The 26,388-nt window shown below is 44.5% G+C and overlaps 1 protein-coding gene across 1 annotated transcript; it reads right to left on the bottom strand.

Annotated features, from left to right (window-relative positions):
* Positions 1-6,284: 6,284 nt before the first annotated feature.
* LOC110977770 (bone morphogenetic protein 5-like) lies at positions 6,285-16,586 on the bottom strand. Its single transcript, XM_022232194.2, has 2 exons — positions 15,686-16,586; positions 6,285-11,410 (listed from the first exon to the last, which is right to left on the bottom strand). Exons 1-2 carry the CDS (start codon positions 16,101-16,103, stop codon positions 10,545-10,547), a joined length of 1,284 nt encoding a protein of 427 aa, XP_022087886.2. The 5' UTR covers positions 16,104-16,586; the 3' UTR covers positions 6,285-10,544.
* Between the last annotated feature and the right edge of the window lie 9,802 nt (positions 16,587-26,388).

The following is a 26,388-nucleotide window of genomic DNA, read 5'->3' as shown; positions in this document are numbered from 1 at the left end:
GATACAAGGCTTTTTGTTGGCCGGTTGGTTCAGGTCGACTTGGTCTTTATCTTTTTTTTTCAGAAGCGGCTACTGTCAAGTTTCGATAAGAGGGAGAGTCGTCGTTTATTTGTGGTGGTCCTTTAGGGACACAAGAAACTTTTAATAACTTTGCCACATCGACAGCTAAAGGAAAGTGTGTGCAAGTCTTCGGCCGTAAACTGCACACCGATTTGAACAATGGTTGGTATATTAAGGGGTGGCATTTCCAATAGTGTGGATCTCCTAGGACCTGTTTTGTTGTTTAAGGCAGATCTGGACTCCATACTAGCTGATCTGACCCGGCACCATCAAGATCACTTATCGAGATCGTGAGTGTCACAGATGGGGCAAGAGGTGCCCCCCCCGGGAAAAAATTAAAAAGATAAATAAAAAGAATCAAAAAAGAACGAAATGGGGAAATGCAATGACGGCAAATGGAAGATCATCAACTTTGTTGAAAAAAAATAATCTCAAATCCACCCCTCCCACTGTTAATTGTAATGAACAGATGAGTGCTTTGCCCCTGGAAAGCGCCCCCCCCCCCTCAGGAAAAAGTTGTCGCCCTCCCTCGGAAATACCCGGCGATGCCCATAATCGGGATCCTGATCTAAGCGGAGAGAATAGCGTGTTGGGAAACAACCTGGCGCCTTCCATCATCGCCAAACCCCTTGACATTTAAAAAGGTTTGTTGTGGTCACTGTTATCGTTTAGGTCATCCCCAATATTTGCCACCAGCCTACGCGTCTAAGACACAAGTGGCCTGCTGGGTGTCAATTATCGTGAATTGTTAATAAGAAAGGCTGGTAATGACACCTTGTTCCCGACATCATTTCGGTGCCTGTGTAAACACATTTTCATTATTTACGGCTGGGCCCGATCCAACGACATCTTGTCTCCACAATCACAGAACAAAGGTGAACAAATGCGTCCGCGACCTTTTCCCAACGCGCTCATAAATGACAGACATGTTTGCTCTCCTGCTTAACAATCGATTACGTCAACCGATCGCCTTGGTATATTTTTATTGAGCCTACTGCACGCTTACCTTTAATTGCAGTGACGGGAATGAGATCCGAACAACGTGAAGGCAGTACACTAGACAGTCCAGTTTTCATAAGGGAATAAATATGTGCTTGTCCGATCTTAATTAAGGCACCTTTCCATATGCACGTCAACACTTGCACCAAGCGTTGCCGAACGCAACGCACACTTGTGTTATGTTAATGGAGGCGGGTTTTGCGTCTGTAAAAGTGAAATGCACGAATACATCGTGTACGCAACGCACCCCCCAAAATATACATATGGAAAGGCGCCTTTAAACGTGAGTTTAAGACCGGCTCAGGAGAATGGACACGACTAATGCCCGAGCCGTAGGCAAGGGCATTAGCAGCGTTCGCTAGCAGCGTTCGTTCTCCTGAGCAAAAACCGACCAAGAACATATTTATTCCCTAAGGTGGAAAGCTTACGGTAGCACCATGCAAGGATACGATCTCTTTGTGAGTCTGTATGGTTCTTCAGAACATGCGTGGTAGCATGGTGCTACCGCAAGCTTTCCACCTTTAATAGTTGCCTGTCACCATGAATAGATTGAAATACCATATTTATTCCCATTCATAAATACCTTTTTTATTCAGCGAGTCAAAAGAAATCCACCTATGATGGATTTTGGTCTCAAATGTTACTCTCATTTACCCGAACCCTCCGTCCATTTTATGGTATATTCTTTTTGAAAATTGTGCAATCCGGTTCGTAAGTGTGACGTCACTTTAGTTTAAACCACGCCCACTGCACAATCACTCGGCTGCGGCTTGAAATTACTCCCGACTCTATTGGAACTGGCAGCAGCAACTACCATTGATTCGTGCGTAATAGTGGCTGGTAACCAAGTAATTCCACGGACGTGTATAATAAAATCTGGACTCGCAATGCCCTTAATCAGCTTATAGAGTCATTGAATCCACTCGCAGCCATTTTACCGAGCCGAATACAAAGCTTTCCTAGCAATGCCCGCCTTTGTTCTTCCTGACGTCAATAGTAGGGAGCCAACCCACGCCTTTGTATTCGGCTCGGTAAAATGGCCGCTGGTTGGCTTCTTTTTCATACAAAGGCGTTGCAAGTCCAGGTTTTTTTTATATACGTCCGTGAGTAATTCGGACACGGCCTTACACGCATTGGTCGCCGTTCACAAGGTACCGTGGAACAGGAAGTTAACGCGCAACTTCAGCGATCGTCCAATGAGTCATTACTAACCTAACTAGAATCCCCTTCAGTGAACTCGGTGCGCGCGCTGCGCGTCGCAGGCGCACACACTCCTGACCAATCAGACCAAATTAAACTGTCTAGTGTATCCATGTGCCAGCGCGTGATTTACGCAGTAGGCATTATCACTTCGGTACCCGGCATTATCAAATGTTCATACACGGTCACGTGACCCGTTTCGAACAATGTAGGTTTAGAAAAACAGTGACCAAGGTATTTATGAATACAAATATTGGCAACTTTAGGATGATTGGGTGAAATCCTGTCGTGTAGTCCCTCCATGCTATAGACCTCTATCATTGGGCAGTCATATTGCTTTTATGCAATTCAAAGCAAAACCATAGCATACCGATAACCAAACTGGGGCTGTGTCCGAAACGGGCTTCCAGAGCTACGGGTAGGTCTACTGTCTACGCGTCTCCACGCATTTCCAATGGAGCGAAGACCTACACCAGGCTCTAGACAACAGATTCGGACGCAGCCCGAGGCCCTTTTCCAGTACTCGACTTGGGCTCCGTCTCAGGCTTCGTTCCCAAAACAAACCCCCGATTGTGGGCCTGAAGCGTATGAATTAAATTGGATTACTGTAATTTCTGGCTCTCCTGCATCTTTTTTGATGTTTTGTGACACTACTAATTACTGCGCTTACAGCTTCAAAGTCATCTAGTCAAAAAACAGTTGAAGCCTGAGACGGAGCCGAAGTTGAGTATTGGAAAACGGCCAGAGGCTGGAAGGAAAAAAACAGTCGGTTTCCTTTTATCAATATGTGAAGTTGTAATGCTATTGCCAAAGGGTCTACGGGGAACAAGACAAACGTGGCAGCATCGTGAAAAAGGTCTATCCGATCCTCCGTGCAAGAAAACGTAAGCTGTATACAGCGCTTATATCAAGAATGTCTAAGGGTTGTCGGAAACCACCGCGGGCATAATGTTGTTGGTGTAAGGAAATCAATCACAAACAAGAACACGCAATTGGAAAAAAGAGAGAAATGAACTACCTTCTGCGATCGGAGGACGGGACAAGGAGGTGTTAGATCACGAAGACAAATGGAGCCGTTAAACGACAACGCGCGATTAAACAGTGCGCTCCTACGCACATCAGCGAAAGGTCTTACCTACAGACGTTGGTCAACAAAATCAGGTGACACCTCAACGGCTCAAGAGACGCGGCAACGAGTTCAACATTTTTTTACAGTTACAAGATATCTTCTTGTTTTGAATTCTAATTTAGTTATGACCCTTAGTGTGCACCTTCAAGATGGTTGCCACGCACACCACGATAACATAGTCATGGAATCCTGACTGTGAAACCTGATTTAATCAATCTTTCTAGCCATACCTCTTTTAATCAATTATGTTCCAAAGCAGGTTCAAACCATTGTCTCGCTGTCTCTTAAAGAGTCAGTACAGCTCCTGTACACATGTATCGACTCAGTTGAAGTAGCAGGTGTTAGTCTAGCTACATGTACCAAACGCTGGCACATAGCAAGAGTGGAGGAACTGTCCATCCCAACCTCCTTTTGTCCAAAGCCTCTCTGAGTGTCCAAAGCCTAATTTGTAGAAATTGGGTTGTCTGGTCCAATTTAGGAAAGGATGAAAATCTCAACAAAGAGAAAGCCCGGACTTTCCCTGTCCTAAAACTCATCTCGTGTGTATAAACAAATTCACTGCAGACGGACAAAATAATAATACTGAAACTGAATATTATAAGCGGCATGGAATTTGATATTTCACGTAGAACAGTCCATGTTACAATATAAGCAAGTCATATTGAATCACTTTTTTGGGTTTCTCAGATGTAGGAAACGGGGGGACGACAACTTAACACAGAGGTAACGGTGTCCAGATTCCACTTTGATTGGTGCCAAGCTATATTTTGAGAATTCGCAATTTTAGGAGAGAAAACCAAATTCTATGTTTCCGTGAGTAATGATGTTATTAGGTAGGAACTCACGTGCGGCGGGAAGAGCCAGGAGACAAACTTCTGATGCAAGGGGACAAAGTTCAGCTGTTTTTTATTTCAAAACACAAAAACAAATTGCTGTGCGAAACCTGGTAGTCTGGTTTGTCCCCTCAAGCCACGCCGTGCTGCCCCGCCCACTCTTAGGCCCACTCGCTGAACAGGCTAGCTTTACTTTTGAACGGACATGCCGTATCATCCTCACTTCGGAGCACAAATTGCCAAATTTACGATGCCGGGCGTTTCGCACGTATAATGTCCGGGCGAGCCCGTCCCACGCACGTATCGCACGTCAGATGACGACAAAAGCATCGGGCGCTCCTCGTCTGATCTACGCCGCTGACTCGCAGTTATGGGGCTATAAATCAACTTCCGTTCGTTTTATTTACGACGCACCTTATGGGGGGAGGATGTAAGATGTGATTGCAATTGACATGGACGAGGTAGAGGCTGCGTACTACTAGGGCAAATCTTCGACATGCCTTTCCCTTCCCCTTAGCAACAGTAAACACAATCTGAACCTAACTCCGCCGCGTCCCACTTCGCAGATACCAACCGCAGTTTCAAATCAGTTAGAATCAGCCCCGTACCATGCGTGGCTTGTCGGACCACAGTGCGCGTACGTAGTTACGTAAATATGCCGTCTTGTGCGTCACACTCGATGCCTAAAATCTAGAGATAGCAGTCACCTATGTTTGCTGACTTGTACCACGCTGTCCCGGTGCATAATTACAAACTTGAACGAAGCGTTTCACTGCCAAACTATATTTAGTATAAATCCTTTTTTTATATTGAACTCTTGATAGGTTGAACATGACCAAAGCACAATTTTTCTGGGGAAAAACTTTTCCACGCTTTTGTTCATTACCGAAAGAATAGAACTGGTTCAAAATTTATTCGATCCACGTAGCTGGGTGTTTTTCCCGTTTAAAATTCCCTCTAAAGCATTCTACGTGAATGCATGCTTTTTGTTTGTAAGGAGTTTGTTGGTTCAAATCAGAGAAGGCTCAAATCGCAATTATTATTTAAATTGGTTTGGAAACTGCATTGGATGATTTTTGTCTGACAGTACACCTTTCTAAATAGGCCAGTTTTGGGGGAACAAATATTTACCTGAAACGGACGCACCCCTCGAGTAAATGTCAGCTAGTTGACAACTTAATTTGACTGTTTCCCTTGTTTTATTTTTTAGCCACCGCTTTTCGGTTCGATCCCATTTGGGTTCAATTTTTTTGCTACGCGAAAACAATCGACACGGGAATTCGTAGATTAGGCCAAAATCCGTCCAGAATGATCTATGCGGCACGTGCGGTGACCGCAGGGATCACAGGCCGACAACTCGGCGCACAAGGCACAAGAAAAAAAACACAAAAGCAAGAACCAAATCCGGGATTTATCGTTTCCATTAAGACTGAGCAGTTTGCGGTTTGAGAGTAGTCTGTTGCTGTTGAGAGAATTAATTGAATTTCCACTTCAACTTCAAACCTGCCAGGGATGATGTATGGTATTCTTCTTTCGAAATCGTACGTTTCTGGCGTGTTTTCCAAGACATTCAGGAAGTCAGAAAAGAAGCAGAAAAGGGGAAAATTCCGTTGTTTTAAAAACAAAATTTGATCAGCCTGCACATTATTATGTTTTAGCTTACATCAGTTTTTCAGAACAGCACTTTAAAGTCCCATCTTGATCAATGACCCAAAGATGAAAGTTCAGTGTAATATACAGCTGATCCAAGATTTATCTTTCTGGTACAGGCCTACAACCAGGAATTCGTGGGGTAAATCAATTCCTAAATCTGGCTTGTACTTTTCAATGTCAAAACAAGAAAGGCACACCACATTAAACAGCTAATGTCGCCCTCTGTAAAACGGTAGACTTTTCGTTCCTGATACAGCAGAATCCCCACTTTTAATTCGTAATTTTTAATGTTCGGTGCCCTGTCTGAGTATGTGTGCGGATTTTGCTTCCTCCTTTATTCTTTCGGTTTGAACGTGTACGTCAAGAAACGATCAGAACAAAGAATCAAGACTGTCAACATTCCCGGGAGATTTTCATAGAAGTTTACCCTTTTTATTATTTCGTTCGCATCTTTTATCCAGTACAATGACATAGAGGTGAACTGGCGATTACAAAACGGACATTCATACCTCTTCACATCCAAATATGCATAGTCAAGTTGCATTTCTGAATTCTTGAACTACGGACAAGGAGATTTTCCAGCGGGCTAAACTATCACACTGAACACCCGCTGATCAGGCAAAACATGCAAAATGCGCTACTCTAGTTAGTTTGTTTTGTCATACGGTATAGCGTTGGACTAAAAAATGTCACGCAAGTAAGTAGAGAAATGCTCAAACTCACGCAGGTATGCAATGCCACACAGTGAACGCAATCGCCATTTTGAATGAGAAACGAGGTTGCCGTTTTGGTGGTGGCGTACGCGTGCCAGTCCGGCCTCTTTTTAACTCAATTGTACAAAGAACACATGGCGTGTTGCGATTCGATTCTATTGCTAGGAAAGAAACATACGACTCACAGTTTGGTAAGCAAAGCATAAAGTATTCGCCAGTATTTCTTAACTAATAATGACCAATAAGAATGACAGTTAAATGCACACCACTCACAGTCTTTTACCATCTTACCAAAGTCCTGACTGGGTGAACGGAACCGAGATATAAAAAGACGACTTCACAAGTGTTTCCAGAACTTTGCTATTAAAGAAAATTGTTTCACGTGCTTTACGGTCACCGTTCTCACAAAACAGCGGGTAGTGTTTTTCTTAAATATCGTTCCCTTACTATTTTAAGAATTTCCTCATCCAGTAGATCACTTGCCGAAAGTTACAGTTTTCCCCTTTCCTTTCTAGGTTATATCATTCACACCTCCACACAGAGTATTACCAATTTCGCAAAAGAACTTTACTTTTTTTAAAATGCTGGTTTTCTAGTCATTCTTGTAGAACAACAGTACTTGAAAACTAGTAAGCATTATTCTTCGACATTATTAATAACTGTTAATATTGCACCAGAGAGTGACACCAATACGGATTTATTATTCTATCAGTTTAAACCACGTCGCAAAAATAAACTCGAACTATCATTTAGTGAATACGGCGGATGCAGGTATTAAGAGTCGGATGCAGTGTTCCACAGGCCATTGGCACCAGTGATTCGTTGGCCCTACTTCGCTTCAATTATTTACAATCACTCATTTCACAACGCTGTATAGCTTATTATCTTGTTTTGATGCTGAGCGGGAGTTATCAATGAAATATAACTAGTTTTTGTAGCTTTCACGAAATCGAAAATTCAGAGAGGGAGACGCTGAAACTTTTCTTGTGCAAGCGAATGTTGCTGTTGTTTTTCTAGACTTCTAAACTCTGAGAGTGTTTCGTAGGCCCCACACACAGTGTCTAATAGATAATCTGTCCCTGCAAATGTTGTATGCAAGTAGTCAGAATGCAAACATGACGGGCCGGACCAAGTGGAACCTGCAGAGGACTGATATTCTGGCCTGAAAAAATACATCAGTCAAAGTCAGACTTAGACTGGTTCCTAAATGTAATCGATGGCCTCTCTGTGGTTGTATTTTCCCTTAAATGTAATTGGTTCGGTCCGACATACAGAGGCTAGTTCGATGAAGGGTCATAGTTAACCATAGTTCGACTAACTCTGATCGAACGCACACGATAGTCGACTGTGGTTAAACTAGTCTTGTGACCGTTTCGCGACCAGCCTACCGAAGTTGGTTGCATCTTTGGTTGCTATAGCCGTTTTAATAGCACAGTGTAGAGAAGGCCAGTTATAAGAACAATGGTGGTAAGACGGATAATGTAAGCATGTGACTAGTGATCGATCATTTTTTCACTTTTCGTTTGTAATTTTTGCCCTTCCTACGCCAACTTTTTCTCCCCACATGCCTAAATAACCTGGCAACGGTTGACTATAGTCGACCGCACGCCAACTTCGCTGCACGTGCACTTGGTGGGTCACGAACCAACCACAAGTTAACTGCTAGTCATTGATCGAACTTTCCCTAAGCGTCACTGAGCACTGAAAAGAACAGCGAGGAGCCTCACGCATGCGGACGAGCCCGTGTCCAAGGTACAAAAGCGTTGTCGGTACTTCAGTAACTGTCTGTTATTTCGACTAATGCCATTTACTCTAGGCAAATACACGTTTACTTTTACATAATTCACAGACGCGTTCAACAGATGTTCACCTGCTAAGATTCACATAAATAATCGGTCCACTGAAGCACCAAACGATAACTTAAGTATACATTTGTACACGTGTCAGTAAGCTATTTTACTTCAGATTAGAACACGTTAGACCGTGACGCAGGCAATCTTATTAAATCTTTTACTACAAGACATATTTGGTTTAATCTCTCCTCACTGCCTGCCATTCCGTGGGCTACGAACGACAGAAAGCATGGTACCTTAAATAGATTCCACAAAAATAAATTCTAGTTGGTCCTCGCTGCGAGGTACCTCCAAATATTAACGTCTTGTTTATTTCTGAGGACTGAAAATGAACTATTTGTACGTCTTCGAATCCCATCAAAATGGTGCATTTCTGTGTTAACAACTGGTTTTGAAGTAAACTACAGTCCTAATTTAAATCTGGCGCGGCAAGACCGTACACATGGGAACAAGGTTGCCTGGATAGGGTTTTGTGCACGTGGCCCGTCCATGGCCTTAATCTCGAGGTATGGGATTTCTCAATATCGTTCATGAACACTTCTAGTGTTTACAAATTGCATTCCTGGTTTTGTTTACCAATGAATCCCACGGATTAAAGGCATGTTAGTCAATAATTAACCTCTCCTACAAACTTGTGATTTCAGAAACAAATAAATACCATAAAAAGTATGTACACAACTACAAAGCTATTATGTTTAAGATTGATGCTTTAGAAGATACTCTGTGTAATGTAAAATAAAACTTGAATCTATGTAGAAGCGGCAAGCTGTGTTTCATTGAAAACAGACTCAGCAAAACAGCCTTGGCTTGATTTTCTCGTTGACTTTGTCAACAATGCCCGACTCAAAGCGCGTTTTTCTTTCCTCAGTACATTTCCTTTTGCCCTTCTGAAGATATGCCACGATAAACTCAATTTCCGGGCGCTCCATCAGCAAACTCCGCGCACAACACGCCCACACCCGGTGATTCGCTCAACCCTGTCGCCATTCAAAATACAAGGCGTCAGTATCGGCTATTACTACATGTCATACCCGTGACTGGCCAATCCCACCTCCTGTCAGGAAAGTAGAAATGATACGCGACCAGGTGACGTCATAGCGGTGAGTATCCACCTCACTCCAGTGTGGTAGTTGTTTTTTTTTTTCTGGTAGCATCAAAAAATCCCTCTAGAACCTGCCGCGTAAATATGTAGTCTGTGTTATGTAATCTTTACGGAACCAGTCTGGAGTAGTATCCTAATAACTATTACAGTAAAGATCCAAAACGTATGTCAGCACCAGACTCCACTCCACTATCTGTGAGTGTCTGTAAGTACAAGTAACGTCAGATTTCTGTTTGAATATTTATGAAGTGTAGTAAAAAAAAAAAAGCAGCATGGTTTATTTCGGGAAAACAGTGAGAATTACTGGTCCCTCGGTGTAGGTCAGTTTGACTAACTTCCTCCGCTTCGCGTCGGGAGGTAGTCGAGCTGACCTTCTCCAAGGGACCAGTAATTCCAAATACTTCCCCTCAAACCATACTGTATTTGTATAACATCCACAGAAAGTTGTGAAGGAAGAACAAAGGCCGCTAAGCCTTGTGTGAAACCTGCTACCTCGTTCAATGCACGTCATCCTGTGCGCACGTGTCACGGCCCACGCAAAAAGGGTCGACCCTGCGTTTTTGTTCCGAAAACTTTTATCCAATGAGAATTCCAAAAAATTACGTCATGCATCCCGAAAAATCAGCATATCCTAGCGCATAATAAGGACGACAGAGATGATCGAAACGCAGAGTATCTCGAACGTAGTTGTCGCACAGATTACAACCTTTGTTCCTAATAACATTTTAGGACGACCGATCTTTACCGATTTTACGTGCAAGTTTTACACTGCAAGTTCTGTCAAGCTGCCGTTTTAATTAAAGATTGCATTACATGCCTTGAACTACTTACGTCAGACAAACATATAAATAACTTAGTTTAAAATGCATTTATCATACAATATAGTGTGTGTTTCTACAGTTAATAAAATTGAAGCTCAACAGCTCAAATCTGATGGTTTTTCTCTTTTTTTTTTCAACAGAAAGCTCGGTTGGAACGCAAAGACCTGAAAAGAAGTTCTCCTCATAGACACTGACATTCTAACACCACAGAGTCCCTTTGTACGGCAATCTCGAGACCACCGGTGCCGTTCACGAACAAGTAAGCGGTCGACCCAAATCTTGTGGGCGCGCAACACGGAGCGTTCCAATCGTCGGGATCGATGGCGTGCATCAAAGATTTGATCCGAGAGTAGGCGGTGGCCGGACGGAAATTGGTGGGACAGTCCCCCGCGCACTGGTACGAGACGTAGTGGGAGGGCTGTATGATCCAATCGCTCCACCCAAGTTCGCTGTAGCTGACGTTCTGCCCGTAGCGGCAACAGGTCGTGACTCCGTCCCCGAGCGAGCAGTCGTAATCGTGCTGCCCTGCTTGCCGTCTCTCCCGGCTGAAGACGGGGCTTGCCTCGTGGTAGAGCACCTCCACCCGTGGCTGAACGGCGGCAGTCTGGCCTGCCACTGAGCCTTGCTCCAAGTCGAAAATCTTCTCGGCCGAGCGCCCCTCGGTGGTCACCACCAGGGCCAGCTCGCCCTGGGGCCCGTCCAGCCACGCGCGTACCGCCGGCGAGATGTGGAACGTCTTCCAGCCGGGGGAGTAGATGGAAAGTTCCCTGGAGTCCAGGAGTTCCACCTCGCTGCCCGCCAGCAGTCCTGTGCTCACCTCAGCCGTAGAGGTGTTATCTCGACGAACCATGTACACGGAGCATGTTACCGTTTTAGCCTTCGACCGACGGCGGTGGGCGTGACCGGTTGGGTGGGGGCGGAGGTACAATTTGAGTTTCGCGTCCGCGACATCATCAGCATGCCGGCTGGACGAAACAGCGTCCCCACCGAAAAACAATGTGACGGGTTTCAAATGTCGACTAAAGTGAACGTTTTCCTTCGATGAACCTGAAAAAAATCATACAGTAAAAAATACACTGAGAAAGACGGTCTTCCTAATAAATTGATCAATTGAACTGCTTTGGTCGTGAGTGTTCAATTTGTTGGCAGCAATGTGACCGTGACGCGTACATTTCCTAGTCGTTTGAGAACCAGCGAAGTTCACTTCTGACCAAAGGAGCCTTCTGTGCTGAAAAATAGCGCCTTTTCTTGGTCCAGCTCGAGGCCCATAGTGTGCCAGCAACAGTATAATTGGGCAGGCCAAATTATAGCACAGAGCGTCCGCGTATGCCAGCATATACCGACATCATTTCGTTTTTTATCACTAACCAATGCTTGCAGAGGCTAGTTTTTATTTGTGTCATGGATGAAATGCCAGGTTGACATATTTTGAACGAACTCTTTCGGGAGCGAGCCGCATTAAACTTTGAGAAGTTTGAGAAAACTTCTACTACCGGGATATTTGCCGGCTATAGTTAGGCCAGACCGCCTTACCATGGTTGGGACCGTCCTTCCTACAGTTAGGAGAGACGCCACAGTCTACGTCCACAAGTATAAGTTTAATGTAACACCAGCATGCTAAAGTGTCCCGAATTCTGTGTTAACCAAACCAAATTATTCAACAAATGAAACATCTGGAAGTCAGAAACTATTATACCAAAACGTTTACCGGATAAGTTGCTCAAGTTCTCTGTTTTGTATGGGAAAAAAATAATAAATCGCATGAAAACGGAGCCTTTATTGAAGTCATTTTCAGCTGGTGCAATTACCGCCGACCACCTGTCCTAGGAACTGCGGTTGACCTCAACCTTATAAATAGATACACCATGACCAGCGAAAAATGATCTTTTTTCACCTGCAGATAATACGTTTCCTTGCACCATCGCTTTGAAAAAAAAAATGGCAGGGCGCCACACGGCGGCAACAAAGAGCGGGGGGGGGGTTTCGTTTCAGCCATCCCATTCATGCTCATGTTTTATCATTTATTGTTGTGAGATAATTGGACTGGGGTTTCCAGTCTGAGCACCGAGGTGGGACGACCTCCTGACTAAACGTGACAAGTGTTTCTTCATTTCTTTTTTTTCCGGGGCACCTGTCCCGGGACGCCCACGCTGTTGTCAATTGGCATTTAAAACACGAAGGGCTAGCTACGCCTAATGTCGGGTGCGGCGTGTTCACGGTTTTGGTGAAACTGTCCAGAGCGCAGCATTCCTTAGCGATATATCATAATAATAATTAATAGCAACAATGGTAACGGTGCACGCACATCAAACAAACAACCCACGAGTGCGTTCCCTTGCAAGAGTGTGACTCACGATCCTCGCGTCATGTTGACCGCGCCGCGACCTATAGTGTGGTCGCACTCTAACAGATCCGAACGCGTGCAGGCTCCGTCAGAGAGTGCTTGCGCTCAACTTCAAGGCCTTTCGCGGAAAAGGCCTTCCCTGTACCCATATGTGTCACTAAATTGCTGGAGGCGGTGCTGCTGAAGTCGATGGATAACTTTGATGGATGTAACTGACTTAAATAACGACTATGCCCTCGGGGTGCCACAAGGCCCACACGCTCACCACGCGTGCTCGGAAAGCCTGGTGAACTTCCAACCGCATCGTCGCGGGGCAAGCCCGTGGGATCGGGAGCTGCATATACTGTACATGTACAGTACGTGGCATGTACAGTCACACTATCATTGCCAAGTTTATCTACACAATTTGCAATTTTGCTGCCCAGGTTAGTAGCAAGGAAGAAGCGGTTTCATTTTCAATATAACAAAAGAAAAACGATAACCTTTGACACGTTGGTTTTCAATAATCGTCTTCTTTAGTGGATCATTCTCTTCTCTTACTTCTTGAATAGTGAAAAGTGCCCCACTTTTTTCTTGAAAAGGCTTGCTTTCTCAAAGATTGTGTTATTATCCAACGATATCTGAACTCCAAACTGCAGGCAGGTCATTGGGGTTTGTGACTCGTAAAGGATCTATGAGACTTTCACATCAGGCATTTCGTGTGTACCTCGACATCGACTCTTTGAGCAGGAATTTCGTTGCCTGCAACTGTTGGTCGGGCCTGTGAATGTTCGCACAATAATAATCTCGACTCATCACCATCGCACAATCTTGGCTTCACACTGTTCATTTGAGTTCCCGTGGCAATCTAGAATCTGTAAATTCAGGATTTCAGAAAAGCCTGTATGGCATAGCTTCCTCAAATTTGTACTGAGCATCAAGCTACCCTTTAACAGTGACCTGTTTCGAAATACGATGCCAAATACCTCGTGTGTGGTGATAAGTACAGTTGTCGCGAAGAGCAGATTTTGCGCGCAACTAGACGACCTGGCGGGTTCGTTGGGCGCAGCAACAGTTCAGTGTGAAACTTCCAGAAAGTTAAACCCTTGCAACTTGAACTTTCAGAACATGACCAGAACCGAAAAGTTTGCAGAAAATTCACCAAGCAATTAATGGTTATCTCGCAGGTCGGGCTCACTATCAACGGGGTCGAAGGACAAGAGCCAACTTGTGTCACAACCAAGCAAACCTCTTTCCACATTCCAATTAAATTGAACTTGTTTTCAAGGTTTTTTTTGGGGGGGTCGATGCATTTGGTGTTCTGACTCAGTGTACTTCACAAGAAATAGCTTTGAGGTGACTTTTGATAAATATTCATGAATCTCATCAGCAGTAGGTACCCAAGAAGCTGAAACGTTCGTGGTTTGCTGTAAACTAACTTGATTCTTTCCCTAAATCTGTTGTTTTTTGGGGGGATACGCATTGGCACTTTCTTAGCAATCTGCTGCTCAATTTAACCGCCCTTTCCAATTTCGCCGGCTGGAACATTAATCAGGTCAGCGCATCCATCACTGTTGGTGGGTTTTCTATTTCCATCGGGGAAAATCCGCGAAATGTTGGAGGACGAAATCGCGAAACAGAAAAGACCGGAATTCGAATGGAAGAAAACGATAAACGTCGAAATATAGCCTTTTTGGTTAGTATCCATTTATTTTTTTTTAAGCTAGTCATTTTATTCTTGTAGGAAAGGCTAGGGTTCACTTTATTCAGCGAAGAACTTTTCTCGCACAGACATTTCCCGCGGTAGATAATCTCGTGTACGTTGGTTATCCCAACAAATCGACCCCAATTTTGCGTGACATTTCCTTTGTTTGAAGTGGGAATCCCTTCCAACGCCCAAGAGTGGAACTTCCGGGTCCGAAGTCTATCTGTCCACATTGTGGGCGGACGATTAACAGAAAAGAAAACACGTCAGATAAATATACCACTATGCGACCAAATTTAGCTCGCCTAAAAGTGTTTCTGACCTTAAATGGTTTGCCCTCTAGAATTACGATTGCTGATGCAACAGGACACTTTGAAAAGTAATGAAGCACGTTTTGCTTTCAAACCTTGGTCATAAATATTCAGCAGATGTAAATAAAGATGTGGCCATGCGAAAGCTTAATCTAACTGAGATTGTTTGACTGGATATTTTAACATATAACCACAGACTACAGATAAGTTAATTGTTGGGAAAATGAAACTTTAGTCTTTTTTTTCCTCCGACTCTGCCAAATGTCAGACTATTTTCGCAGTTTCATAAATAAAAAATGCTGGCCTTATCTCATCCTCTGACAATGTCTAGTTTTAAAGAAATGTCCGGTTACTATCAAAAACAAAATACGGAAAGTATTCTAAATCAGTACACCATCTATTGCTATAAATAATCGAAATACATTTCATGTAACGTGCATGTATATGCAGAATAATTGTTCCATCATGCTGCCGAGCAGCCTAATCGAATCAGCGTCACCATGTTTCGCAATAACTGAGGTTCACGTGGTTTGCATGCATCAGGTGACCAAACCCTGTCGCCCTGTGGGACCGTGGCAGAGCCGGCTGCCGAAACACGTGCAGTTCAAAAGTTTTAGGGTAATCGCGTGCCATTAACATAAACCATGCGCTGATATCGTGCATCTAGTAGTGCAATTTTGAGTCCTTGAACTCTGTCAAGTGACCCACTCACGGCCCACCGTAGTTTGACTTTGGCATATCGCAATTTCGACCCGTTGTCGCCAGGCACTCATCGGGTCCGCCTAAAACCGGAGGAACACAAACTTTATTTCTTAAATACTTGTCACTGAAGAATGATGTGTCAAACAACTGCATGATTGGATATCAGCTTTTGAAATTGTTTGGAGCCGCTAAAGTTTCAAGGAAGATTTTTTTTTCAAATATGTCTGTGGCCGTAATGGTAGTGTTGAAAAAATCTTTTGAATAAATAGTTGAATACATACCTATTGAATGGTATTGATGGACCTCCCGCCTGGGTGGTTGATGGATTGGAGTTTTTGTTGGAATGATTGAATCAGAGATTGAATGTTCCCGTACTGCGTCCTCATACTGTCTGAGGGCGTCTGCGAGTTCCTCGGGAGACAGGTTCGCCTTAACCCGGGCGATCACTTCGGGCGAGGGGGGCTCCTCCATGTGCAAGGTGACAAGAATAGAATCCATGATGGCCTCGTTCCGCCTCTCCTCCCTGCTGCGGCTGTCGATGTCCGCGGCCCGGCCTGGGTTAGCTGGGTGCCGGTGGGCTCCACTGGTTACGGCGCGGGCCCGATAGAGGACCGGCGGTAGGCTGGCGACGCGCGCGGCGCCGAGCAGGCACAACACGAGGGCCAGTACTGACGGTTGATCTTTGGCATGGGTAGGCATTTTTGGAGCGAAGCGGGAGGCAAACAACGGCGTCGTGCACAAACAGCATCAGGGCACGACGGGGTAGGGGAAAAACGGCGGTGATGACGGTACACAGTGCGACCAGCGCTGAACCACGCTATGTACTTCAAATCCGAACCCGCGGCACTGGCTGAATTTGAAATCGCCGGTTAGTTCTCCCCCGACTGTCTTTTAATACCGGCGCTGCACAGTGGACCCATAGTGTCTGCCACGTAATCACGGCCAACCAATCCCGGAGCCCTCTCAGTCACAAGAATGTTTAATTACTCACGTGGGTGGTGGAGCGTGCTCACTTCCTACCGGAGTCGCCCCGACGCAGATACCGCAGTCGACCCCGTGATGACTTTTAATTACGCGTCACGAACCCCCCCTTGTCAGTAGTTTACACGCCGGCCGGGCTTTGCTCTACTGCTGTTGTAAAACTTTGCCAACTGACCGCGTAAGAGGCGAGGGCGAAGTGGCAATTTGTCAAGTCCGTCCGATTGTCCAATTATGATCTCACTTAACCCCCCCCCGCACAGGGCTAGGGCGCCCTTCGCAGGCCGACTCGGTCACTGGTGTACCTTTGTGACGTCACGAGTTCGTAGCCTCACTGTGATGCACACGGTACGTGTGTGCCACACGTGGTGGTCGTATAAAAGTCTACGGAGTGTGCTGATAGTGCGTGCAGCGTGCTTCGATTGCTGTAAAGACACACACAATTCCCCCTTTTTATCTTCTCTCGAGCCCGGGCTGAGACCAAGATCACCTATCAAAGGAAACTCTCGCTCGCATGATGTATAGAGTAAATGACTGATTTAGTGTAGATTGTATTGACTTTGCTAATGCAAGTGTCCGGTTACACGGACTTCCCTATGGCCTATAAAGCACAACATTGAGTATGAACCCAAATATTACCCGGGTCGTTAACAGTAACCTGGCTACGGAACAACCGTATGCCTTTGGCGGCTGAACCTTTGAATGTTGAGAATCAGATGACTTTCTTGATCTTCCGGTTTGCCATCGTAGGTCACCGGCAGCCGTGTGTGACGAGGCGTACTGCGCGCTACGGACAGAAGGGGCGGTGAATGAGTGTCCAGGAACACTGGCCATGCACTTGACCCTTGGCCCAAGTCTGGCCAGCCCACCGCACACGGTATTCAATGTATACAGGCCTCCCTTTTTTTCCTCTTACATTTCTAGGAGGTTTTTCGCTGGCCATATACATGTACATATACATCCTCCAGCAAAGAGTATTTCTGTAAGATGTATACAGACCGCTCCCTATGCCCACCTGTTCTTCCAGACAGTTCACCTTTTGGTCGTTTTTAAATTTACCTCAAATTCTTTCAACGTGGACATTTGTTCTATTAATATTATGAATCTTGTATCTTGTAAAAAAAACATATTTTTTCGAAAAACAGGATTTTTTTCCAAACGCAGAGTTCGTTTTTACGAGTGGGCTTTCTTTCTTTTTTTCTGTGACTGATATTTTCTTTGCCTAACACGACCGCAGACATTACTCTATCGTTCGGCCTCCCGGCGTGACAAAAGCAAACAGAAAATTATGATCATCGATTTTTTTGTCCCGAGATTACGACCGGGAGTCACATCCGTTTGTCATCGTATTTTCTTATAATCAGAAGCCAGATGACCTTTACACAAAATGCGGAATGGCTTTTTGGTCGCTTGTATTTTTGCTGCCGCAGTCTGTGTAAACGGCAATATGTACATGTTTAACGTACATGTACTTCTGTTGTAGGTAAACGGCCGAGCGAGATGTATTTGCGCACGCGGTGAGGGTTATACAAAGATGACGCAGGTGACACGCACGAGCAACATTCAACCATTGTTTGTCTCGAGGTATCCCTGTTAACTACGTAATCCCCAGAACCAGAAAAGCAGATTTTATTAAGGTGGCCGGAAAGTAGCCATCTGCTTTTCTTCTTACGGGCACGCAGAAAAGTTGACAAAACGTAAATCTCATTACCGTTTTCACGAGGGGACGTGTGGATTTTGAAGGGGGAAATGTTTTCGAGGTTATCGCGAGAGAGGTTTCTCGGAGTTTAAGTTTTCAAACCTGTTCCTTCGCAACAACTTTATGCAGGATGGAAACTTTCGCCTGATTCTGTGAAAGATAAACTTTTACGTGAACCGAGTAAAACTTGAGAACGAACAAGGTAATCAGTTGCAGCCAAAATATATTCCTAAAGACGCCATCCATATTCATATAAACAAAAATCTAAGTTGGCCTTTATTTTCACGCCTTTCCAGCCAAGACGTTATTAGGGCTTACCTGTTCAAGAAGCAGGCATGTGGGCGTAGCTTGCTGAAAACGAAAAAGTGCAGTTATCGATGGGATGCCTGTCCCTGGTATCGCTGATGTAATTTAGAAATATATGGTGTTTTGGTTACGGAAACAACTCAAAGTGATTTGATTTGATTTGTAAAACAAAATAGTGGGAAAAAATCGAAATCGAAAAAAATGCCATTTTTGACATGTCCGTCCTTCGAGTCGTGAAAACGATCACGATATGGCGGTCAGTTAGACGATCAGTTGGCTACCGCGATGGAAATTTGACAAGGAAGCAGGGATAAACACCATATCATTAACATTTTTGGTCCGGAATCCCCAGCGTATATTAATTAAATGAGCAACCCTCGGTTATTTAAAGACGTTATTAAGTAATAGTATCTCTTGAATTCAGTAACGACCCGAAAAAGTCTACGTCTTACAAGTAGCCTTTCATACGGCCACGCATGCTCAGTATGCTGAACTCGCTCACAACGGTTCTACACTGGCCGTATTAACTTTGGCGGTAATGCGATACGCGTTAAATGTGACATAATCGCCCCGACTTGTCACTCGCTGAGTGAACACTTTGTTTCAGCAGACTGAAATATTGTCGATTTCAAGGTTTTTGGAGTAGAATTTGGGGGGGAAGCTTGATAAGAGTACGAATTACGCGATCCGAGGAATGTGTACCACATAGGCCTACTCAGCAATGATGCAAATGGTTACGGTCATTGAACTGATTTCCATGTAATCATTATGCTCCCCAAAACACCGCGACATTGCTAAAGGCTTAAATGGACTGGTATCGTTGCAAAGGAACATGCAGACACCGCATTGGCATTCCAAACACCGAATAGCTTCCGTGGTTATGGAACACAAAAATTCTTGTTTGTACTTTATTTCCTATTTTCAAGAACTACAGCTGCATCGGCCATTGATAATGGCCCTTTTTCAAGTTTTTGTCGGTGCATACAAAAGCCGCGAAATAGACACTATTTTCGTGAACCGCAGATATGGTGTTGAGAATAAACTTTGAAAAGCTTTTGGAGAGTGTTTGAGGAGCCTTTAAAGCAAACGTGACCACCGCTGGGTAGGGCATGTGCCCCCCCCCCACACACACACCCCGCAATTTGGGGAATTCGGACGAGACAAGAACTTTGTCCTCTTTGAACTTGTGACCGGCTGTAAAAAACAGGTCTCCGACAGGGATTTTTTTTCAGGTAATTAAACAACTTTTTAGGGGATACATCATGCATGATTCCCTATGGAAAAATGCTTCTCGACAGGAGACTATAGACACACACCTCGCGGTAGCTTTCCGCCGTTGAAATGTCGGACTTTACTTCCCTTTGGGAAAAAAATCCTCCAAAGCAACACTATAGACTTCACTAAAGTCGCGTTGGCCCAGGGTGTTGTTTAAAAAACATGCTCTCCGACAAATTTGACAAAAAATGAGATCCTTTCTTTACACCACATCCTTGAGTCTGAAGAATAAAGCGCCCTCATTAGGAATCCCTAAAACATATACCCCCGGGGGCGATCTTGGGAAAAAGGTTTCTGGTTCCAGGACTTATCAAGTTTAATGCCAAACTTAACTCCCTGACGTCTGATTTAGGCAATTTGGAAGAGACGATGTAGCAAATCAAACATCGAACTTAACACTTAGATAAAAAAAAAACCTGTTTTTATTTTGTTTGTTTTTGTCCTCTCGGGTCATGCTCTCAACATCCAAGGCTCGTCTGAAAAGAAAAAGCAGAAAAAATGCAAAGAGTCTCCGCAAGAAAGTGCAGACGGGGTGACTGAAAACTAGGTCCCCCGCCGACTCCGTCTCTTGTTTCCGGATAGTCCAGGATGCTGATACATAAAAGCAAGACATGCGATGCGGTCAAACAGTCACCAGCTTTAAAGTTACAGTGTCCACGTTCTTTGGATACTGTCAAGACGAACTACTCTTTCCAAGCATTACCCGATTTACGAGCTTTTCTTGTGAGGCAGTGGAGAGTTATTAAAAGCGCTGCGTGGTGTGCTTTCAGAACAATCAAGTTCAAATTATGCGCTCTAGGAGCTCGTAGCTTCATTAATATCTTTTTAAAACGCACAACATACAAGTGCGTATATGTGTGCTTAACCTCAGCTCACAACTTCATGGAAAAATCGCTAGCATCAATGCAATCCACCCGTCTCCGAGCTAGCTACTGGAGCGAAGACCACCACGCGTTCCTTCACAAACTGATTTGCTCCGGGAAAGACAAAAATGGAGACAAAAACCCAAACTTCAAGACTGGAACTGTAGCACCCCTCCTTTGCTTTGGTTAAAAACTGCATTATTCTAGCTGACATTATTTACGGGTCCCTCCCCCCCAACCCTCCAGGGGAGCGTCGGGATACTTTAAACTCGGGACTCTGACCCCATCACGGCTGGCTGTCTTGACGGTCACAGCATTTTTTTTTTCTTCTCTTGACAAGCCCCAGAGGGATTTGCTAAAGTTCACGAGTGGATCCCAGCGGTCGATGATCGCCAGTTGCGTCACCCTCGGTGTCTCTGCCTCTCACCCTAAAAAAAAACCACCGCCCAAGGGCAGTCCGTTTAGGCAGACCAGGGGCCCCCCATTATCAGTGGTTTTCTTTTAAAGGTGTTTGTGGTGTGGGTGTGGGTGTGGAGGGGGGGGGTCGCATAGTGTGGGACCGCAATTGAACGTGCTGTCGGCTGCGATTCGCTGTTCATTAATCTGCTGCTGCCATCGGCGCTCAGGGCTTAATAACCGCAGACGGGTGTCAGGTGTATGCATGAATAGAGATAAAAACTTTTACCCAAGCTATGGGCCAGCTGGGGTTCAAATATATTGGAGGGCTTCCTTGGCCCTTGGTCTAGGTCATGTCCATTAAAGTTTCAACGAATAAACATCACTTTGCCAACTTCTGAGTACATTGCGCGATTTTGCTCTGAGACCATCAGTGGTTCAACTTCAGCATTTTACAAATGCACACCACACCTTTCAAGTTTATTCTGTTTTCCTGGTAATGGATAGTCTTATTCAAGTTTGTTTTGCCCTAAATAGTCTTTCACACAGCCGGCATTGCGTGCTCTCAAAACTCGATAGTCCTGGAAACGTTACAACGCGATCGTCAACGGCACTTGAACGTGAGAGCTGATCGGAAAAAAATAACAGGAAAAACCTCGGGGTGTTCCAACGCCTACGAAGGCGCTACGGATTTCACACAATACAATAGCATCTTGCGCCACCTTGTAAGCTCCGACCTTTTGTACTCAATGAGAGAATCCTAACTCGTACTGTTCACCTCAAAAATAATTTTAAAAACCCACTTCGGACTGTGTTTCCATTATTTTTGTATCTCCCATTAAATTGATGTTTTTAAACGGTGCAAATGATGAACTTTCCAATAACATGGTTCGTTCATCGGACACACAGCGTGACTAGTACTGTTAACCCTCAGAGAAGTATGTAGCCTATGTAACCTTTTGCCTTTACCATTGAAGAAAACGAACACCCTGGTCTTCTTTTGGAGATCGAGTCATTGACCTCAGACAGCCAGGTTAGGTACGACCACACGCCGACATGATGTATCGGTCGTTAAATTTAATAAACGAATTGACCCCCCCACCTGTTGCTAGTAACATAGTTCACTTTGCGAAGGAAGGACTGCCTACACGACTACATGGCTGTCTTTGAAACTTTGTCCTCAAAGAAGGCCTACGTATATGTCCTCAAAGAAGGCCTAAGTATAACTGCTCAGTAAAATCGACGAGAAACTGAAGATGTAGAGATTTTAAAGTTTTAATCTGATACATCTTTTAGACCTTCAAGAGTTCACTGTTGTCTGAGGTCTGTAGCTGGTCTGCAACTTAACCCCGTGGGTTCCGGACCAGCAACAGTCACTGAATCCCTCGAGAGGGAATGCCCTTCTGGGAATCACCCCCGGTCCACGCGGCAGGAAAGCCGTCCATGGAGTCACCAGCAACTAGGAGCCCTTCGCATTCCAGAATGTCCCGTCCCTAACAACACTCGTGCCCTAGCGCGCGGTTGAGCATACGACCGGAATGAACACCTCGAAGCCCAGTTCCGATGCCTGAAATAACCTGCCCATTCCTAACGATAATGCGTCTTTTCGGAAGCGAAACGACAAACAAACAAATAACCAGATGTGCCCTCCCCCGATTTTTTTTTCTTGGGAGCAGCGGGCGGGCCCTCTTCCGTGTGGGCGGGTTTCCTTTTTGGGGGGTGGTTCAAGGCAACGGACTCAATAGGTTGCATGCTCTCGTGGTAGACTGCGGGTCGAGAAGCCGCTGACCTCAGAACATGTTCGGTTTCCGGGAACATGATGAACATAAATCGCCATTTCCCATTCAAATCGGACCACAGGACAAGGCAAGCGACTCTACCGCAGACGAAGAAATCGACCCTAGTCACGCACTCACGCAGCATCTTGAGTCATAAGCATGCGATACCCGTCCAAGACTCCAAGTCACTGACACGGCGCAGACGGCCTGTGTCCTTAACACCCTGGGGTGTAGTTCACCAATTCAAGTCCCATTGAAAACAGTGTAAAATCAGCATTGTTAAGGGCATGCACGCCAACACCCCTCAGGCTTCTTTACATTTCTTTTCAATTTTTTGTGGGCTGACCAGCTGAATTTTTAATTATTCACACAAAACAAAATCACCTATCGAAGAGTGATATTTCTGGAGTCTGCTTGCAGCCATTTTCAAGTGTTTCTTTACTTTCGCAGGCACTTGGGACCATTTTTTTTCAACTTTATTCTTTATCCATTCTGCTCTCACCTGGAAGCCTAAAGAATCAGGAAGAGTTGATCCTGGGAAAGATTTACACAATCTCGCCATGTTGGGGGTCAAACAATCTCCCTTTTCAAAAGATACTGTGGGGGCATTTTCATGCTAATGAGCTGGCCAGAAATTCCCACTTGAATTGGTGGACTGTACCCTGAATCAATCATTTAATACAAGACGTAAAAACAAAATGTCTCATGCAACATTCTCGTTTTTTTTCACGACAGTTGCTTTTAAGTCTTTGCCCACGGGCATACTAATTTACTTCCCAGAAATGTGCGGAAGTTTACTGAGAGCAAACGGGAAACGACAGAAACAAAATCACCTGACTACTTCCTACTCCAGAATGAGGGACGACACACACCACACGGTGATAAGTAGACAGGTGAACTTCGTATGGTGATATCATCAAGACAATCACGTTCATGTCATGTCTGGCTTGAATGCCGCCCGCGCCATCTCGCCTTCAATCAACTGGGGACGGTTGAGGTCTTGCAAGGTCTAAACGTTTCGGTATTTTCCTTCCAAAAGGAACAGTTCCGATTTAACCATCCACACGTGAGCCACCGTATCCCCTAGTGATAGGACACGCGATAATTGCGCATCTCTACTGAATTAAAGATATCAAAACACCACCAATGCATTCGTCTGCTTTCACCTTTAATTTGTACTTTTGAGGGAACATTAGCCACTCTTGTCGAGCATACCATGCGATATAACTGAGGGGTTTAACACTTACATGTATGTACCTTTACATCATTGCCGGGGACGAAGGTGCAGATTTTGTACGGTGCTTCCTATCTGCCACAATTTAATAACCGCCTCTCAAGTATTCTACAAAGCGAATGGATTTTTGTTAGGGGATTCGATAGTTCTGATTTAATTATGATAAATTCATGACGGCTGGAGAACCGTCCTTATGTCGAACTCTTAACTTTCTGAAAGTGTTTGGCCATTTTGTGATTTCTGTAAGATAGATTCTTGCTGTCCTTGATATACCGATCAAAGTTATTTGAATTGCCCCAATGCGTCTACCGTTTTCTTCTCACGGAACTGAATGAGTTAACTGAATGAGTTAATTGACTGAGTTAACTGAATGAGTTAATTGACTGAGTTAACTGAATGAGTTAACTCATTGAGTTTCTGAATGAGTTTCTGAGTGCTGCAGGAAAGTGCAGTTGTATTTCGGTTTTGGTTATATCTGGGTCGTTCAGCTCTTTTGAAAACTCACTAGGTTCCATGGATACAGAAGCCATTAACAGGCGTGTGTCATCGGAGGGCAAATATCACAGCAAGCCGCACGATTACGACGCCGTGAGTGCACAAAACCGTTCGTTAGTGGCAAAAAAGTGAATCGAATTTCAACTGACACAACAAAAGTGTTCAAGAGACTTTAGTTTTTTTCCAGTGTGAAAGGAGTTGCTGTTTCAGCAATGCTTTGTAGAAGTCCACGCTCTACGTCTTTGTGGGGTTGTAGAATTCTGTGCGTTTTCGAATAGCCGAGCCGGAATGATACGGGGGTAACCTCTTTCTTCGTAAACGACTGTTGTGTGGACACCATCATGATGCCGTACCAATCTCGAGCCAGTACGACGTCAACGTGTAGGCCCAACCACACCGATTCCTTGACCACAACCACACCTGCCCAGTATTGTGTTTGTCATTTTAACCCAATTGTATGCGAGTCCTGTATGGTCAAGCGAGGGCCTTACGAGCCTAAAAAAATAGATTCAGTGGCCGGAAATGTGAACTGGAAGGCCAAAGTGATATCCAAGGCCAACTGCTAGCGGTTGCAGGCATGTGGTCAATTGAATAAAATAATATTTATTTGTATTTTATTTATATTGCAATTTTGAATGAAAAAAAATTAAAGGACGTAAAATTTAGGGACTTGTGTGAAGTATAAGGCTCAGAGTTCTGATTAGAGGGGAAAAGGGAAGGGGGTCTAGGTTTCATCTGACACCGGTACTATTCGCCAAAACGGATCATCAGACACGGAAAGTCGTTGACAATGACCTCAACATTTTGGCATGAATAAACATTTCAGATGACTCTAAGTAGGCGCCTGCTCAACGCTGGGGAGAAGTGGGGGTGCCCCATGACTTGAGAATGATCCCCCCCCCTCGATGAAAAACAAACAGGAAAGACGGAGATAAAAATGTCGGCGAGTAAATCTAACGAAACACAATTGCAAACTTCCATCATTTACGGATTCTGCAATGCACAAGGTCACAAGGTGTAAGTCCGGTTCCCCTGATAAAGCACTCGCCACACACGTGGGGGATATATTTCCACGCAACGGACAATTGGGGGGAATTTTGCGCAAATCCACATCCTGAACACTATAAGTGGGAGACATTCTTCGCCCTGAAGTTGACGATGTCTTCTTCTCGCCGATATTGTGCCATATGCCTACACACGCTAATTAGTATTTTGGTTGATGTAATTTCAGAGGTCTGTCTTGAAATTTCTCAATGCTCCTTTCTGCTCCGTACGTCACAACGGATTACCGATATCTAGTTTTACACTGGATTAAAAGAAATAAAGTAAAAGACTGGTGTTAATCCTTTTCCAAATAACAAAAACTGAAACCATGCTTTCATTTCCGTCACCAAAGCCAAACTAAATTAGTGTGTAGTTGGTGGAGTGGATGGAAGAACACGGTAGGTCTACACCAACAAAATGAAACAGAGGGAGTGATTTAGACTGGGAGCATGATCTCTGTCGGGTCTTGCTTCTAACCTCACCCCAAGCATTCCAGTCTTTTAGTTGTCTATTTTTTCAAGCAACTTTTATTGTCTGTATACTGTTTTGATTTACGGCCTGAAATAAACAATAGCCAGGTATTAAAAAGCTCAAAAGACATTTTTTCAACAGATGGCTGATTTATAACTTCGGAAATATTTAGGATAGTTTGCACACAGCGTATCTCATAAACTAACGAAAGGTATTTGTCAACAAAAGTATCGAGATACAAAGCAGGGGAATTGCTCATGGCGACGAGAAGGGTCAAAATTTCAAAAGTGATTGATTCTGAACTTGGAACACAGCCGCTGAATAATAGGTCAGATATGCCACCACTCGGTGATTTATAGGAAATTGCGCAGCCCGTGGAAAACCGCAAAAATGTAGGACTATTCATGTGTGCCGTTGACACAGCAGAAGCGATGGGAACAGTAGA

The sequence above is a fragment of the Acanthaster planci genome, linkage group LG12 (genome assembly GCF_054643075.1).
Source record: "Acanthaster planci isolate LZ-2023a linkage group LG12, COTS_SCS, whole genome shotgun sequence".
Lineage (NCBI taxonomy): Eukaryota > Metazoa > Echinodermata > Asteroidea > Valvatida > Acanthasteridae > Acanthaster > Acanthaster planci.
Note: the sequence above shows the minus strand (reverse complement) of the source record. Positions and strands in the feature narration are given on the sequence as shown.